The following is a 15698-nucleotide window of genomic DNA, read 5'->3' as shown; positions in this document are numbered from 1 at the left end:
ATCCAAAAGAACTCACCTCTTTATATTCGAATTAGTTAAGTGTCAATTTTCAATAAGTCAAGCGCCAAGGTTGGCCTGTACTTCTGTACTTTAACTCTGTACTATTCTGTATGTATGGAGGACGGGAGAGATTTGAGCAAATAGCCGTTCTATGGTAAGGCAAACCCCTTCAGAATGCCAACTCTGATCTCTTCTATATAAAAGTTGTAACCAACCAATATTCTGCCGTTCTGTCTACAGGTTACTTGGATTCCCACGGCAGTCGCTAGTTGCGTTGGGGGATGTGTTTCCATCTTTGGGGCTCCCCCCTTCACACTCGCTCCATTAATACTCAGAAACCACGGAATACAAAAGAAGATACGCGATATTACACTACTACATACTCTCTCTCAAAACAGAAAATGGTCCTCCTACCCCTCGCTATCATACCACCATCATCACTACCGAAGAGTAGAACCGAGTTCATTGAGCCAACTTCTTGTAAGTAAACATTTGCAATCTATGCCATACAAACTTTAAGCAGTGAATTCAAATCAACGGCGGTTGCACCCAAAAAACCTTTCTGTGCAGTGCAGTGCAGTGCCTACAACACTTTTTATGCAAATAAATTGAATTTGAAAATGTATATTAAATAGTTACATTTGCTTATGCCAATATTTTAAAATGTGTATAGGACGGAGTGAACGAATACCATCAGCTGAGAGAGAAGAGATAAGAAGGTTTCAAGAACGGCAACAAATTAGAGCAGCCGAAGAACGAGAGCTTATTCAACAGGCCCAAGAAAGAGAGTTAATTAGACAGCATCAACAAGAATTAATTATATTACAAGGATAGGAACGACAACAAGTTCAAAATTTGCAATTTTAATCAATTCAATCAGAGGATGAAGCCAGAGCAATCGCAGTCTGTAGAACAACCAAACCACCTTCGAGTTCTCAGAAGCCGGAGTTGTGCGCATTACTTTATCTAAAGAAAATTGAAGTGGCTCTTCCTTGTAAATATTGTATATATCTATGGATTATCTCGAGATGATGATCGTACTTTCGAGATGGGACAATATTGTTGGTCCCCAGTGTGTATATTTATGGAACGAAGAGTTGACCAGTGTATATTACCCAACAAACTTACCTCCAAAACTCTCGGGAATAGTCAAGTATGTTACGGACCACACTGTCGACCACCATGAAGTGAATGGAAATTATATTAGTCCGTCGACACAAAAGACTAGCCTTTGCATTGTGCCAGAGCTTAAGTTTGTATATTTATCAATGTCAATTCGTGTCCCATCCGAAATGGATACGGTCCTCGAGTTTGCAAGTTCCTCCTCTATGACAGCAAATGATCCAGATCAACCTGCTACTAGTATTCCTCACGCTGTTGCTGTTCTGGTCGATCTCAAGTTCCTTTCACATTTTCTCTTGTTAAGGCCTTTGGTTATCAGTTGGTTGAGTGAGTATGTGCCAAAAATTGGAGTTATTGTGTGTAAGGTGAGTAGCGAAATACTTTTATGTGCACATGGCATGATGTCCAGCATTAAATTCATATTTGTATTTATTTCAGAATACAATTAAAAGTTCCATGATAAACTCGTGGTGTGCCGAGTTGTGTAAAACAATTTTTGCTTTGAAAGCATGTTGGGTGCAAGACGTGGCTAATTCCTTATCTGAGTCGCCATTGACCTCCACAACTGGGAAGACCAAATCTAATTCTCAACTAAAGAATGGACGTAACACTAAGAAGTCCACAAATTATATAAAAAAATCTAATGCCACCAACGACATCAACGATTCCAATTTAAAGATATTAAATACAACAGATACAGATTACTTGCCTCCAAATCTTCGTCATGTTTCAAAGTCGTCTTGGGGGTGTCTGCTGACTTCGCATTTATCCACGTTTGGTAGTTCAATAATTGTGGGGTTTGATAATCTGGCCGTTAATCAGGTGCTTTATATATGTATATATTTATGTTTCTTTACTCTGTATGTAAATATTGGAACAGAATAATAATGTATTTTAATTAATAATATATTCATATTATTAGGTCATTCGATTTCTACTCTGTTTTTCGTCCAACCAAGAAGGTTACTGCTCTCGTTACTCGTTGGCAAATTTGCCAGACACATTTATGAAGGGACTTTTAATTCAGGTATAAGAATAATTTGTGTTTATTGATCACTAAACGGAGTGAAATCTCAATTTAAAAATGTTTGTAACAGGGACTAGCACTGGGAGGAATAGGAGAGAGAAGCATATCTTACAATCAAGTTGTATCAAATAGACTGCCATTGACTTATGTGAGTTGTAAAATTTGCATTATGTATTAATTAACCAAGTATTTAATTTTTTTGGTTGAATAGGTTGAACTAGGCTCAAAATTCGTTGTAAAACAAATGCATCCACAAAGCCACTCTCAATTTAAAACAAATGTACTTATGCAAGAATTACGAGCATTGTGGACTTCTGCAGCTTATATCTCACCAACAGCAGAGTAATACATAAATGCACAATTCATTTATACACTTGTCTACTTTCTCATTAATTTCTGAAATTGTGGTTTCTTGGTTTAATTGTTAAGTGGTAAAATTGTTTTTACATAATTCTAGTCCGTATGCTGAGCTGGTGAAAGAGGCAGCTGGATTTGTAACTCAGTTTATGGAAGACTTGATTGGGTTACCTCCAGAGCGTCGTTACGGATTTATCTTGTTATTCCGCAGACTTATTCACACGAAAGCAATGACCCTTATTACGTACTTGCATTCTATTAGGTAACATACTACTAATTCATTGAGTTCGTCAATCAGTAAAACTTTGATTTTGTATGATTTCAGGCCACTACCCAAGGCTGATCGACTCAAATTAATTAGATTGATTCCAGATATGTACAATTATGACGAGCAAGAGTATACAATAATACAAATTGCTGCTGAAAAATTGAAACCTGGGATCCTAAAATTGCTATATTTTAAGTAAAACAACGACTGCATTTTGAAGTGCCAAAAAATAATTATTAATAATTTTAAAACATATGCATTTATATGTTACTGTACACACATTATATTACTGCTGCTTGAAACGACAAATATTAAAGGTGGATATCATTCCTACAAGCAAACTTCATGATGATTTAGTGGAAATGAAGTGTGTATAATTAATAATGCATTCATTTCAAATTTCCTTTATTGTCATTATTTTAACACATTTAAACTCTCTCCAATTCACCTCTTGATATTTAGAAGAGGTGACATTATTTGGGCGACTAGTAGTTCTATTTTACATATATTTCACACCACAGCCGTTTTCATTTCATTTAGTAGGTCGCATATTATACACTTGTCACTTTGTTGTTGTTGCCCCTCCAATCTCGGATTCTCTCTCTCTCTTGCCTTCCTTGATGCAAAAGTGGTAGCCAACCAAACAGTGCATTCATTCTAATTTGGCCATCTCCGTGGTTGGTTTTCGTGTGTTTTATTTGAGTGAGCGAGTAGGTGAACTCCAGCCATCCTAAAAAATTGCTTCTCCTCAGAATCCTCGCTCTCCTTTGGCGTGTGAACATAGCAGCAGCTGTCCCTCTCTTTTTGAAAACGATTATTCAATTTCCTCCGATACGTGAGGACAACACTTTCAAATTTCAGTGAACACTAGTCTAGGAAGGGTCGGAAGTGGAATTTCTTTTCTAATTCACACTTCAAGGAGGTTATAACAGGTGAATTTGTAAAACTAAAAGCAACCCGTCCTTTTCACATTTTGTTTTTAAGTTTTTAACGGGATTAAAAAAATATTTTTGGGTCTATTTTACAGTTCTCTTCTAGTCGTAGAAAAATTTGGACCTAAAGAAGGCTGATTAGGATTCGTTTCGCTCGTTATTATAAACTTTCAAATTCTTGTACGGTGAAGAGGGGACTGAATTAATTAGGAAAAAAATCTTGTCTTTGTAATTTGCAATCATTGATCCCTCGGCTTCACTTAACTATTATTCCTCTACTGGACTTCTACAAAGGATCCTCAGGTCTCGCACTTTGAAGCCCTTGCTCAACCTGTGTCTCAATACTGTCGTCCGTTTGATTGACCCTCGGAGTGTCGGATTCGACTACAACCCCCAAATCGTGGACTTCGAACAGATTTACAGCAGCTCCTTCGAAGTAAAAGGAGTAATCATTGAAGCCATGAAGAGAGCGAAGGACCGTTTGTTGGCGAAACGTTGCGATCGATGTCGAACAAACAAGCTCGCATCGCAAGAGAAGTATGCCTTCAAACCGTTCGAATTTCAGGAACTCCTCGTGGATTGTATTAAGGGGCTGAAACCGCATCATTGTATTGCACCGAAAGGTATGTTTTTTTTTGTTTGCGTTCTTTTTTGTTGATGGGTACAATTCTCGTGGAAAACAAAACATCACACATCGATCGATGGTCAATGATGTCGCTCTGATTTGAAACACGTGCATCCTTCAAATTTGTCCGCTGATGTTATTCATTAATTTTCCAAGTTGGTATCATCATTGTGATATCATTCTATTATATGCTAACTAGGGACAAATGGCCTACGTCATCGTATGCATATAAGTGAGTTTCATTGTAATGGTCTAATTATTAGAATCGTGGATGTTTTGATTGATAATCTACTATTGTTATTTCTTAATTTCTATTGCTTAAATTGGTAGGTGGATAATTCATTTTGTTATTACGAAAGGAGTGGTGTGATGTTTTGCGGTTAAGAGAGAGTGATATGTATTAAATAGAGAGATATGTCGGACTTCTTTTATCTCTAGTTTACTTTCGTTCATAATTAGGTGATAGGCTATATACGCAGTCACTGCACCTTTTTATCTTGTCAATCTTTATTGATCAGTACGAAACAATTTAAAATGTGAGGATAACAGCAGAACGGATCATTGCATGCACTACAATATATACATATATATTCATGCATGCATATATCCGTTATCATGCATGCGTATACTTTCAAGGGTCAAGTGTATTGTTCTGAAACCTCGTACGATAATTTTTTTTTGTCGAATCTACCTGAACGTTCAAACGTTCCACTATTAACCGTAGCAAAATGAAAAAGAGATAAATTGGTTTCAAATTTAAGAGGTCAGGTCATGTTAATAGTAGTTAATTGGTGGTTAATAGGACGCATATCCTATTACTAACTAATGACAGCAAACGTGATTAATTAGTTAATTTTTAGTCTAATTTTTTATTTACAGTGCCTGACCCTCGATCGGGTAAGTTTTTAAAACTAAAAGTAAACTGAGAGCAAGATAATGAGTTTTCCTAACGACAGTGTTATCAATTTATTGTGCTAATTATTCAGGTCATCGAGTAGTTTGTGATGATGGCAATATGTATTCTTTCGGAGGCTACTTGGAAACCAGCATAAACTCAAATTGGCCACCGCATCTTGCCCATGGATCCCAACGCCTATTTCAAGAGGTTGTTTATTTATTTGACTAAGTAAAATACGTGTGGTTGTTTGCCATGTGCACCAGTACTAAGCTTGTTATCTCTATTTGTTTACTAGTTGTGGTGCTACAACTTTGCTGAGGCCCAATGGATACGATTACCAACGTTAGGAAAAGCTCCCAAGGAGCTCGCTTCTCATTCTGCCGTCCTTCATGGAAATCATTTGTTGGTGTTTGGGGGGACAGGGGTTCCTTTTGGAGGCTGTTCTTCTAATAAGATGAACATTTGCGACCTCCGAAGTCTGGAATGGAAATGCTTAGAAACAACGGGGCAACCCCCAATACCTCAATATGGACAGGCTGTTGTTTTGGATCGCAAAAACAAAGATTTTTATGTGATTGGAGGCACCACAGGTTACACGTACTCCATGGACATTCACAAACTGAACATGAATACGCTCGAATGGGAAAAATTGTTCGTATCACGTGGGGAACTAGATGAGCCGGAATCTAGGTATATATGTATTCATAATAAATAGTAGTAAATAGTATTATCATGGTTATTATCTTTTTAACATAATGAACAAACTCTTACAATTTAATTTATGTGTTTTCCATCTTCTAATCTACTAGATACCGACATGAAGTAGCTTTTGACGGAGAAAAAATCTTTATCCTTGGCGGGGGTAAGTAGTCAAATAGTCAATGATTTGCTTAAATCAATTGTTACTACATATTATTTTTAAATCAATATGCATTTTTAAAGGTAACTACGCTTGACGAGTAATTACTGTATTAATTATTATTGTTGATTATTGAAAAAAGGAACGGCAGCTCAAGCGTACAATTTGAAGCAAGTTCATGCTTTCGACGTAAAATCTAAACAGTGGAAAGCCCTAGCAACAAAACCCTACAACAATCGGTATCCGGCGGCTCGAAAATGCCAAGGAAGCGTACAAATTGGGGATAGTAAGTAGCAGTCATTGTAACTAAATTTTGGTCTAACTTTGACGAGTTTATGGTATTCATGCAATGTTATTTTATTTGCAGATGTAATCATCAACGGAGGATACGATAGTCGCACGATTTTCAACGATGTCTGGATGCTGCATCTGCCAACTATGAAATGGACTGAATTGATTGTCACGATGCCCGTCCCATTGTACTTTCATTCAACTAGTGTTACTAACGTGAGATGTTTTTTAATTAACAAATATCTTATAAATTACATTAAATGGTTGCTCCTCAGTGATGAAGACATGTTTACTGATTACGTTATCTACAAAATTAATGTTATTACTCCAGTCTGGGTGCATGTACATGTTTGGTGGAGTTGCTGACATGCGTCTCAACACCCGAACAAACCAAGTTTTCAAAATTTGGCTCAAGATACCAAAATTGAAGGAAATATGTTGGGAAGCAGTGCTGCATTACAATAAGAAGCTCCGCTCGATGAGTCATTCCGAACTGCTGAAGATGGGAATTCCGCAAGAATTTGTAAACCTTGTCCACCCTGCTCCTCCTGAAGGTCCCTCCACCAGTCGACACTGGATTTCAAACCTCATGCAGTTACCTGAGTCTGGTAGTGGAAAGATGGCGGACATGGAAATTGAACCTGCTTCGGTCGCAATTGGCTATTGATAACCCGTATTTACTAGAAAAATCCCCACGCCCAAGCCTCACGTATCATCTAAATTGTTGTCATGTAACGTACGCAGATACGAATGATTAAGTAGAATTTCACAGTTAAACAGTACCAATCTCCACAAGAACTGCAAGAAATGTTGCTTGCTCAGCCTTTATCGCATACTGAAACAAGTACTCCATCTTATATTTATAAGTGATAATATACTAGCTCAGCTCAAAGTACTAGATTTTCCCATCAAAATTATTCGCATAAACTATATCTCTATTTATATGCATGTATATCCCATCTGGCTATGGAAATTACTGGGCTGACTACAGTATACTACGGTGTGAACTAAAAATTTGTATCAATTGTAATAATTAGATCTTTTAAGTGCAATTTTAGTAAATTGAATAACGTATCAAATTATTAGTATTATTATATTATTGTATTTTGAGTATAATCAAAATATACAAATAATATGTTGTGCCCAAGGTTTGTAAAAGTTTTAATGTTGTATTCTTTTTGATGTAATGCGATGATGTATTATTTATTTATTTATCAACAGCATGGATCTGGAATGCTTATAGTATCATAATTATCAATTTATTAGACTGTAGTTAAGCTTTATTGGATCTCGAATTGAAGTAGGTAATTACTATATTTCGATTCCAGATTGCTTAAATTTCAAAATAGCAGTAGTAGTACGGCAAACGTTGCCCACACTAATTAATTATAGTTTCTCCTCAGACGAACTTAATTATTTAATTAAATATAATTGATAATGTTGTTTGGACATGAATTCCCAGGAGTATTCCGTACTGTAAATTCAGAAAGCTTGTTCCTATCCGTTTCTCAGCTCTTCTATAGTTCTTACAAAAAAAAGATACTCCAGTTTCTTAATGAGCGCACTAGCTTATTTCACGGCTGCTAAGCTTTGACATTGTTATGACTTTAACGATTATAAAATGTATTCTTGCAACTTAACTTGCAAGTCTTGAAAGTTTCTGTACTTTTGGTGCAATAATGGATAACTTAGCACTTACTTGTTAGTGACAATTTATTGAATGATGGGAAAACTATTTTGTTATGAACTATGGAAAAACTGAACACGGAAAAGGCGTCGCAAATGGGAGCAAGTCTCGACTGACTGCAATTAAAACGTGAGTGTGAGTGTTCATAGTTTACTTTACGAAAATAATCAAATAACTTTATATATATCATATAACCGCAAGATCTGTATAAAATTTGACGTTTTCAAATGATTAAAATAAATAAAACTTGAACGATTGTCCATCAAGAGTGTCCATCATGCACGCCAAATACTGCCTCAAGCAAACAACTATGACTACTACCAGTACTGTTGAACCAACTTGTGGTAACGTAGTTAATAAAGAACTACTACATATATATATGCATTTAGCTTAGCATTATTATATCCATCACCAGTAACAGATGTGATTTTTCCAGATATTAGTGTTTTTTGCAAAGTTGCATTTTCTGCCCGAGTATTTATATATATGCAAATATTTAATTTTTAAAAAACTTTGAGTTTTCTAAAATCCTGACATGGGTGCTAACTTAAGTGCAGACGAAGAGAAAAGCAGCAACATTTGCATCACCGAACCGTAAGAAACAAACTAGTGTCAGACAAGCGTCGCATTTTTATATCCATCTTCAGTGGCTTGGATAGTACATTCATATAATGCAAAATGACGGAGTGAATTTGTGGCATCATTAATTAATAAATAGCATAGAACTTATTTATTTAGTCAAAGATATTTCCAATGTGAATTTGAAACCTACGCACATGTGCGTTTATCCTTCATTTTCCGTTTATGTACATATGCAAAAACTGGAAAAGGAGACAAAATTATTGTGAAGAGCAAATTTTGTACCACGACAAGTAAGTCTGTAATACTTGAACACGGCTCCAGAATGGATTTTCTTAGAAACGAAGAATAGGACGAGACAACTATGTAATGGGAGATTAAAAATGGGAGTGAAACAATCTGCGCGACTGATTATGTATCTTGTGAACGTAACTGCGTTGTGGTTGGATAAATTGCATGACCCAAGTAATTAACGCCTACTCCACCAAAGTAAAAATAAAAATAATGAGTGTCAGCAATATCACCGTTGTACGTATAATAAATATTTGGTTACATATAACTCGTATTTGCATCCAAGTCCAGTATCCCGTCTGTGCATGCATGTAAAAAATGCAGGTCCTCGCCGTGGATTGTTGTTCATATATTCTAGTTAGACAGTTAAACTAACTATAATTAACTTCACAACAGTCTAGCCTGATTTATTATACTTTGTACGGCATACTGGTTAACGTACATACATATTCTTGCGATTTTTTGTGGGCAGGATCCAGGCAAGGGAGTGGGTCTGCAATATGGTCTATATTTCTGTCACTCTTTCATGCAACATGCACAATTGGCATGGTCAACTGACACGAGAAACGTTTTGTGATTGATAAGAATTAGTGCCGTCATTGATCACTCTCTATCTCAATTTTGAGTTATCTGCAACGTGTTCACTCGGCACATTCGCACAATCTGCCGCATAACACAATTTGCCCTGAGACGAAGAAGTACTATCCAGCCAGACAAGTAGGTACATACAAAAGTGAGACAATTATGGTACCTGTAATTTGTAGGGGTGGAGAGCCCATCGGGAGTAACAATTCCATCACGTTTATGATCAATGGAAATCCATACACTGGTAATTACAACAATATCAACTTTAGAAATTGAAAAATGAGAAACTTAAAAAGCGTTTGCTAATCGTAATTAGTTATGTAATAATCAAATGAAAAATGCTTTATCCTTCAACATCATAGTCCACCCTGCGTCGGACAATTTAGGTCCTCACGACCGACTCGTGGACTTCATTCGCGACAAGGCGGGCCTTCGTGGGACTAAAAGCATGTGTCGAGAAGGAGGATGTGGGGCATGCATCGTAAGCTTAAAGACGGTAAACGCTACCGGGGACACTGTGGTTCGCGCTGCAAATTCAGTAGGTTCATTTACATACTAAACAATTCAGTATAGCACATCACCAATGTTTGAAACTTTAAGTTAAAGCTTGCATTTGAACATTTTTAAATTACTGCTTAATTAAATGCAGTGCCTCATCCCGACCTTAAGCTGTGATGGTTGGGATATTACCACGGTGGAGAACATTGGGAATGCCCAGGAAGGATATCATGAGATACAGAAACGCCTAGCCAACTTTGGAGGAACGCAGTGTGGATTCTGTACCGGAGGAGTAATTATGAACATGTACAGGTGGGTGTGCACGAAGGTTTTAAATACCATGAAGACTAAGATGCTATTTAGTACCAAAAAACATAAAATGAGAGAGCTTGATTTATATTTCAGCCTGATGGAGTCCAAGAAAATTCTGAAAGCCAAACATATTGAAAACGGCTTTGATGGAAACATTTGCCGTTGTACCGGCTACCGACCTATCCTCGACGCTTTCAAGTCCTTAGCATCCGACGCTCCGGAGGAACTGTTAAGAAAATGTGAGGCAATGGATATTGAGGTCAGTTCACTTATAAAAATTAAACATCGGTGAAATACATGGGACAAATGGCAATGACATTAATTACTGAATAAAATTATAGGAACTTGGAGTCCAGTGTTCACTTCGGAAACAAGAGTCTGAAACCCAATGCACCCACACGAATGGATCACCTGCTAAGCAGTGCGACGTTCTGCTCAGTATACCGACTGGAGAAGAATGGGTGAAAGTGACGACTATCGAGAAGGCTTTTGAAGCTTTAGAGAACTTTAAGCAGGCTGGTAAAATTGCCAGAATTGTGGCCGGGAACACAGGATCAGGAGTTTTCAAAGACGACATGAAACAATTCAAAGCATTCGTCGACATTGGAAACACTGAAGGACTGAAAACTGTGGAAGTTGGACCTGGAAATTTAGTTCTTGGAGGATGTGTAACACTGACTCGTGCCATCATTGCATTAAAACAGGCTGCCAAAGTGTCTGGATTTGAATACGCATTACCCTTGAGCAAACATATTCAGAGGATTGCAAATGTAGCAGTTCGCAATGTAAGATTTAAATATATCTATTAAAGTAGGGAAATGACCAGTACTGTCTCACACTCGAAAATTTTAAATAGGTTGGAACTTTAGCTGGGAATCTAATGTTGAAGCGGAATCATCGAGAATTTCCTTCCGATCTGTTCACAATTTTCGAAACTGTTGGTGCACAAATTTCAATTGGTAAGTATATTTGCATAATATTTACATATCCACATGAAACTGCATGGTCTTAAACATGGGGGACATATCTATTTGACAATTTTGGATTTTCAGCTTCGTCGGCAACTTGCTTAGACTTATCCACGTTGACCGAGTTCCTGACTCTAAATATGGAAGGAAAAATAATTGTCTCCATTCATTTTAAGCCATATTCGAAGCAGCATTTTTTTCGATCATTCAAGGTATCCAAGAGCACTCCAAACTCCATATTGCATTAATATATTACACTGTGACCTTGTAATAATTAATGTCATTCGTTGATATAGATCACTCGGCGTTTCCAAAATGCCCATGCATACGTCAATGCTGGATTCTTTATGAACGTTGACAAGACCAATAACAATTTCAAAATTATTGATAAACCACGCATTGTGTTTGGAGGAATAAGCACCGAGTTTGTAAGTTTGTTAACTAATCCGTCTCCTCTTAAGTAGTTATTTATCTACGTGCGTATTATTCATGCAGGCACATGCGAAAAACACGGAATTATTTATCTCCGGAAAATCCCTCAAAGACCAAACTGTCGTGAAAGGTATTATGGACGTTTTGGCACAGGAAGTAAATCCTGATGTCAACCCAGCCGAAGGATCTGTCCAGTACAGGAAGCTTCTCACTCAAACTTTATTATACAAAGTAATATGATTTTATATCTGTCAATTTCTCAAAATTAATTTCCTCGGTAAATTTCGAAAAATAATACTTCCATTAATTTAGTGCATTCTGGACATTATCGGACCTTCCGCCACTCCAGAATTACAATCTGGAGGAAAGAACATTAAGAGAAATCTGACGCATGGGATGCAAACTTATGATACCGACAAATCCACGTGGCCAATAAATAAACCTGTTCTAAAATTGGAATCCCTTCCCCAAGTTTCTGGAACAGCAGAGTACATCAACGACATAAATCCACAATTTGGAGAACTTTTTGGAGCATTTGTTTTGAGCACGGTGGCCAAAGCGGATCTTAAAGGCATTGACCCCTCTGAGGCTTATGTAGGTTCAGCAAATAATTATAGCGGCTTTACTAACAAAGAAATTTTTAAAAGAAAGAAAAACAAAAACAAACAAAGAAAAATTAACAAAGAAATTATTATTAATACTATTCCATAGAAAGTCCCTGGAGTTGTTCGCTTCATCAAAGCCAGTGACATCCCTGGAACCAATAACTACATGATATTCTCCAAATCAGCAGAGGAAGTAATATTATTAACCAATAAGACATGAATAATTAAATTTCATAAAATCTAAAGTGAGGGTTTTGCCCTATACAGGTGTTTGCCACGGATAAAGTTTACTATGCTGGCCAAGCAGTAGGATTAGTCATTGCCGAGACACAGCTTGCTGCATTTGAGGGAGCCAAGAAGGTCAAAGTTGAGTATGGAAATGTGGAAAAGGGCGTTATGAGCATTCGCCAAGGAATTCGTCGTGCAGAAAATGACGGCTCGTACGACAAACTATTTACGACAGTCGTTAAAAGCTCGCAAAGTATGATTATCACATTGCATGCCATAATTTAGGAGAAATATATAGAGCGATTTTAACATTTCAAATCCTCCAAAATATTTCCAGCCAGTGACAAAGCTTCAAAGCAAACACTCAAGGGAGAGTTCGCCATCGGAGCTCAGTACCACTTTCAGATGGAAACTCAGATAGCAATTTGTCATCCTCGCGAAGATGGGATGGATGTCTACTCTTCGACACAATGGATTGACCTGATCCAAGCATCCGTGGCGTCTGCACTAAAAATCCAAAATAATGAGTAATGAGCATTTGGAAAGCAAATTCCATCGTTTCCGTAATTTTAGAAAAGTTCCTAATAATCTCAATTCTTTTACAGAGTCAACATTCAGGTGAGACGATTGGGTGGTGCGTTTGGGAGCAAAATCACTCGTTGCAGTCAAATAGCGACAGCCTGCGCGGTGGCTGCGCAGGTTGTTAATCGTCCTGTGAGAGTCGCCCTGGATTTAGAAACTAACATGAAAATGATCGGCAAGAGGAATCCATATTTAATGAAATATGAGATGGAAGTTGACGACAAGGGACAAATCCTTAGTTTAAAGGGGAAAATATTTAGTGACCCTGGCATGTCTGCTAATGAGGAGACAGCAGAAGCTGGGATCTCATTTTTTCAATCAATGTACCGAGCAATCGGTTGGGAACTCGAGCCTGTAAATATCATTACATCGACCGCACCCAACACCTGGTGCCGAGCCCCAGGGTCAACTCCAGGGATTGCTTTGGTTGAAAACTTGATGGAACATATTGCATTCCAATTGAAGTTGGACCCACTGGAGGTATTTGAATACATCAATTAATCGATATGTGTAGAATACAAACGAGTAGAATGTCTTCAATAACATGAGACTTTTCGTGCATATCAATTTTTAAGGTCCGGCTTGCTAACATGATCACGTCTGGAGACAAATTGATTTCTACATGCGAAGTCGAAGGAACGATGGAGGGAGACAACTTAATTCCCAGAATGCTTGAAGAAATAAAAACTTCTGGCAGTATGGAAGAGAGGAAGAAATTTATTGCAGATTTTAATAAGGTTAATTATTTACAATAAGCTTTATTGGCTTTATGTTTCTTAAAGTGGATCTGTCTCGACTCTCGTGAATAAGTGTTAATTAATTCATGTTATAGTCAAATCGTTGGCGAAAGCGAGGAATGGCCATTGTTCCGATGAGATATCCGCTTGAATATTTTGGCGACATGAAGTATCCTGCTTATGTAGCAATTTACAAGAATGATGGCACTGTTGTAGTCTCGCATGGGGGTATGGTCCGAATTTACACACATTTTGCGCAATTTACAGCTCAGTTAAATTCTTTTTTTCTTAATACAGGTATTGAATCTGGCCAAGGAATTAATACCAAGGTGCCAAATATATGCCAAATATATATATTTTTTTAGAAAAATCAAGATTGCTTAAAAATCGTTTTTATTTTTTTATTTTTATTTCACAGGTAGCCCAAGCGGTGGCATTGGAATTGGACATTCCAATGGAGAAAATACGAATCAAGCCCACTTACAATTTTGTGACTCCAAACTCCAGTACCACTGGAGGTTCCATCACTAGTGAGCTGTGTTGCTTTGTAAGAAAAAAAATTCTCCAATATTTTTCATAAATGATTATTAAATTTACTAAAATGGATTATTTTAGTCTGCTCAACAAGCTTGCAAGGAGCTTAAAGCTAGAATGGCTCCAATAAAAGAAAAGTTTAAACCGAAAACATGGCAAGAATTGGTTACACTCTGTAACAAAAATCATGTCCATCTCAGTGCGTCATACATGTAAGTGTTGAATCGTTTAATGTATTAGACGAGTGACACTTTTCATCCTAACTCTTAATTTTTATGGCTAAATTTGTACGGTGGCTTAATTTTCTTACAGGCCAAGCCCGAAAGATAACCTCAAAGAGTACCACATTTGGGTCGTGAATTTAACTGAGGTTGAAATTGACGTGTTGACTGGAGAATACAAGGTAAATAGCCAATAAAGCCATAATCCTTCCAGTAATATGTGTAATATACAACTTGGAGCCCCCTTTATCACTCACAGATTGTACGAGTGGACATTGTTGAAGACGCAGGAAACAGCTTGAATCCTGCAATTGACGTGGGACAAGTGGAAGGTGCTCTAATCATGGGAATTGGATATTGGACAACGGAGAAACTAATTTATGACGACGAAACAGGTCAACTTTTGAGCAACGGAACTTGGGTAGGTCAATTAAATTATATATAAAGTTGTCGTTAATGGATTTTTAAAATATGCATCTCACGGACAGCTCTACAAACCTCCTTTGCCAAAAGACATACCTGAAGATATGAGAATTACTCTTTTAAAAAATGCACCAAACCCCATTGGGATTTTGCGATCAAAAGGCAAATTATTATTTTTAAAACGAATTAAAGGATATAATATGTACATATAAATTAGAGTTATGGTAGTACTAATTTTAAAATGTTTGCCAATTTAGCCACCGGTGAACCACCTCAATGTTCGGCGGTTGCAGTATTATTCGCAGTAATTATTTTATTATTATTACTAATATTACTCCTAGTTAGATAATTATTAAATATATTATTATTTCCAGCTAAAAAATGCTATCTATGCTGCTCGACAAGATGCAGGTCACGATGAGTGGTTTGAACTAGGTAAGTAGTGTGCCAAGTAAATTACTTAAAATTCTGATAAATTTTTAATAAATATGTCAAAATTGTAAATCTGCAGACGGGCCGGTTACTGTAGAAGACGTTTTGGTCAATTGCTTAACTTCATCAAGTCAGTTTAAGCTGTAATAATTTTCTTTCATGTAAATCAATATAAACAAATATTAATAAAAGAGACTTTTAAGTA

The 15698-nt window shown here is 36.9% G+C and overlaps 3 protein-coding genes across 3 annotated transcripts; all 3 read left to right on the top strand.

Moving 5' to 3' along the window:
- The first annotated feature begins 20 nt into the window (after window positions 1-20).
- On the top strand, window positions 21-3120 carry LOC110850899. The gene is made up of 9 exons (XM_022098499.2): window positions 21-154; window positions 241-480; window positions 674-1487; window positions 1561-1944; window positions 2045-2149; window positions 2220-2297; window positions 2361-2491; window positions 2607-2768; window positions 2832-3120. Exons 3-9 carry the CDS (start codon window positions 1014-1016, stop codon window positions 2971-2973), a joined length of 1476 nt encoding a protein of 491 aa, XP_021954191.1. The 5' UTR covers window positions 21-154; window positions 241-480; window positions 674-1013; the 3' UTR covers window positions 2974-3120.
- A 309-nt stretch (window positions 3121-3429) lies between these two features.
- LOC110851246 (kelch domain-containing protein 10) lies at window positions 3430-8332 on the top strand. The gene is made up of 9 exons (XM_022098947.2): window positions 3430-3706; window positions 3802-4329; window positions 5211-5228; window positions 5318-5436; window positions 5525-5919; window positions 6039-6091; window positions 6231-6374; window positions 6456-6595; window positions 6711-8332. The coding sequence occupies exons 2-9, from the start codon at window positions 4167-4169 to the stop codon at window positions 7044-7046; spliced, it is 1368 nt and encodes a 455-aa protein (XP_021954639.1). The 5' UTR covers window positions 3430-3706; window positions 3802-4166; the 3' UTR covers window positions 7047-8332.
- A 153-nt stretch (window positions 8333-8485) lies between these two features.
- LOC110851258 (xanthine dehydrogenase) lies at window positions 8486-15698 on the top strand. The gene is made up of 26 exons (XM_022098962.2): window positions 8486-8660; window positions 9701-9765; window positions 9884-10059; window positions 10171-10331; window positions 10425-10590; window positions 10673-11116; window positions 11188-11290; window positions 11384-11511; window positions 11596-11727; window positions 11795-11962; window positions 12044-12325; window positions 12443-12529; window positions 12604-12817; window positions 12902-13091; window positions 13170-13626; window positions 13722-13883; window positions 13979-14111; window positions 14181-14212; window positions 14302-14430; window positions 14499-14629; window positions 14730-14820; window positions 14898-15059; window positions 15127-15223; window positions 15319-15365; window positions 15436-15496; window positions 15573-15698. Exons 1-26 carry the CDS (start codon window positions 8602-8604, stop codon window positions 15638-15640), a joined length of 3945 nt encoding a protein of 1314 aa, XP_021954654.1. The 5' UTR covers window positions 8486-8601; the 3' UTR covers window positions 15641-15698.

Source organism: Folsomia candida, unplaced genomic scaffold, assembly GCF_002217175.1.
Source record: "Folsomia candida strain VU population unplaced genomic scaffold, ASM221717v1 Fcan01_Sc006, whole genome shotgun sequence".
Lineage (NCBI taxonomy): Eukaryota > Metazoa > Arthropoda > Collembola > Entomobryomorpha > Isotomidae > Folsomia > Folsomia candida.
This window is presented reverse-complemented; position numbering and strand designations above follow the sequence as displayed.